We start from the raw sequence: 3,131 nt of genomic DNA on the forward strand, positions 1-3,131 counted from the left end.
TAAAAAAGATCTTCCTCGATAAAGTGTATGAATATTCGAAACTTTTACCCCGTTCGTTGTTTTTTATTATTTATTTATATTAAGAAATTTAACAATTGTCTTAATTAAAATTTTATTCATGAAAAAAGAAAAAAAGTATATATATATATATATATATAAAGAGAATCATTGAAAAATGCGATTCCTGATTTTGGGATTAAATTAAGATTGTTTGTTTTAGTTGAATTGAGTTTTTTTATTCTATAATTTGATTGTACCGTTGTTGTGTTTTACGCCATCTTGCCTGTTTCTTCTCAACGTTAGAATCCAATTCGATCTTAGGAAAGTCAGCTTCAACCGCACCGAAGCCGCTCTTGTTTGGATTGTTCGATATAGCTATCTGAAAAACAAAAAAAATAAACAAATCGAAAGGAGAGAATGGTTAAATTATTAAATAGACAAAATTACAAGAGAGAAATCAACGACGATATAAATTGCAGTCGAAAATCCGAGTCGAAAAAGAAAGAAGAGGAAACACCAAACGGGGAAGCGGGTTGGAGGTGGGGGATGGATATCTGGGGTTAGTAAGAGGGCGGGGTAATCTCGTCGGTGTAAAGGGCGAGAGGAGGAGGGGGGAGTTGGAAGGCGCTAATACGCGCCAGCTGTAAAATAGAATGAACCTCGGTTCTTGAATATCTATGCAAATCCTTTCCTACTTGGACAAGAGACGTAGTTCGTCGGGGGTCTTGATAAACTGTCTGGGCAAGTTTGCACGATCAAAGTATTCGTCCGACTAGATTTTTCGGTCGTCTGCCCTGCGATAGAAAATGCAAATCGTATCCCGACCTTTTTCCGCGAATGCGACTCGGTAAATTTTTAGTATCAGCTAGTTCCCTCGACTCTCCTTCCTTCCTCCCCCCACCCCGACCCATCGTAAGTTTCGTCCTCGTTATAATCTTTACCTCTACCCCCCTAAAAAGAAGAACAGCAGCCAACGAAACTCGAAACGAACGGGGTTTTATCGACACGGCGAAGAGTTACGAGCTTGAAAGTTTAAATAAATTTCCCGCTCTTCCCGGTGGGATTTATGCTAATTCGAATTAGAGAGAAAGAGAGAGAGAGAAAGAGAAAGAGAAAGAGAAAGACTATGGTTATTTCATTTTCAGACGGTCACGCTTCCGTGGATCATCCTCACGAGGCACCACGAATCTTATATCTCGGAGTTTGAAGAATTCAGCTCTGGTGGAAGAGAATCAGGTCTTCTAAAAATCATAGATTAAAAGAAAGAGAGAGAGAGAGAGAGAGAGAGAAAGAGAAAGGGTTCGTGTCTCTTTCGGCAAGGATTCTTATCGTCAAGAGGGAACCGTTTCCAGATTTTAACCAGCTCTACGGTGGAACCCACCCGGGTACATTCTCTCTTCAGCCGGTATTTGGGCCAAGTGTTCTCCCTCGTCTGGGCTGTAAATGAGGCCCTATTCCACCGGCGCCGTCACTTGACTTACTTGGCTAAAAGGAAAGAGAAAAAGAAACGCCTAGTCGAGAAGAGCGCATCGTGGAAAATGAGAGAAATTATGGGTGGTGGTACGCCTGCTCCTCCCCCTCCCCCTTCCCCCTACTCCTCCACTTCTTCCTCCTCCGCCTTCTCCTTCTACATCTCTAAAAGCAGCAGCAGCAGCCACCAAAAAAGCTCAGCCGAGAAAGATTTCGAGTACGTCGAGCACGTCGCAGCGTACAATGCCCTAGGATTAGAATTTTCTAAGCGAGTAACTCGTTATTTCGTTGGTAGGTAAATGCAGTAGTTTTCTTTTCCCGGTCAGTCTTGAAAACGTCGCAAAAAAGCTACGAGATACTACTCCCAAAACGAGACCAAAAACATTTGCCATTTAGTCCGCGAACTCGTTCGCGTCTCCTAAGTAATAGTATGAATAGTTAATTAAAAATGTTAGCTTCGGTAGACTAAGATAAAGATTCACGGGTAAAGAAAGGGCGGTGGTGGTAGGGGGGGGGGAGGGGGGAAAGAGATTAAAAAAATAAAAAGAAAAGAAAAGGAAGGGAAAAAAAGATTCATTTCGGAGCTAGGTACCCTGGCAGTTTTAAGCCGACGAAAAGTCTTTCTAGCGTATTTGGGACAAGTACTGTACCCGTCTGGCTTGAAAATGAGGCCCTGTCTACTGCCGCCGCCATCACTTGACTTACTTGGATAAAAGAGAAAAAGAAGGGGAGGGAAATAGGAAAAACTGAGGTAGGTAGTAGACGGAAATGGAAAAAATAAGGGAAGTGGAAGAAGAAAAAGGAACGAGACGGCGAATGAACTCGTTGCCTTTGATCGAGAAAACGAGAAAGAAGAAACTTTGAAAGAAGAAATTAACTGTGCGACGACTGCTCTCAAGAATATATATAAAAAAAAAGTACAAAAAAAAAAATCGTCATCAATAACTAAGAAGAATTAACAAGGTCCAATTTGTTCCTCCTGAACCGCGTTCGAGAATAAGAAAATTGTATGAAAGATAATACGAGGGAAAAGAAGGGACACGACGGTCAATGCGGAAAACCACTTGTTTCTTGGCAAAGATAACCAAGTACTCGTGTCAAGTAGCGAAATAGTCGGTATGGCCGACACTGACGTCGACACTTACGCACAAAACCGCCAACAACGAGTCAACGAGTCAACGACAACTACGACGATGATACATACAACTCATCATCTGGATCGTCTAGACCACTTATATGCTATAACACATTATTGTCGCGATCGCTCGTTATAATCTATGCCATGACACAGTCGGCGTACAGTCGAATCACGATGAAGAGAAAACGGACCAGACTTTGTTCTATTCGAGACGAGACGAAACGAAATGAGACCAGACGAAACGAGGAGAGGAGAGGAGAGGAGAGGAGAGGAAAGGAGAGTTTTCTGCGAAAACATAATCCACCTTTCGAATGGAATTACGTTGAAACTTTAATACCTCGTCGGTTTGCTCTTTTCCTCTAAAAAGCTGACGAAGGAGATTAAAATACATGCTCCGTCTCCGGTATAGTGCACGAGACTAACGAGCTACGTTCTCCTAGCTTATATATTTACGTGGACCCGAACGAGAATAAGAGAGAAAGAGAGAGAGAGAGAGAGAGAGAGAGAGAGAGAGAGAGAGAGA

General features: G+C 42.2%; 1 protein-coding gene across 1 annotated transcript in view; it reads right to left on the minus strand.

The window, feature by feature from the left end:
• Positions 1–210: 210 nt before the first annotated feature.
• Positions 211–3,131, minus strand: part of LOC106789731 (angiogenic factor with G patch and FHA domains 1) — a 19,266-nt gene continuing 16,345 nt past the window's right edge. The window contains exon 9 of the mRNA XM_014754194.1: positions 211–379. Within this exon, the coding sequence (XP_014609680.1) occupies positions 236–379 (144 nt within the window). The 3' untranslated portion in view covers positions 211–235. The remainder of the gene's footprint in view (positions 380–3,131) is intronic.

Source organism: Polistes canadensis, unplaced genomic scaffold (genome assembly GCF_001313835.1).
Source record: "Polistes canadensis isolate GaletaPanama2010 unplaced genomic scaffold, ASM131383v1 scaffold_199, whole genome shotgun sequence".
NCBI classification, from domain to species: domain Eukaryota; kingdom Metazoa; phylum Arthropoda; class Insecta; order Hymenoptera; family Vespidae; genus Polistes; species Polistes canadensis.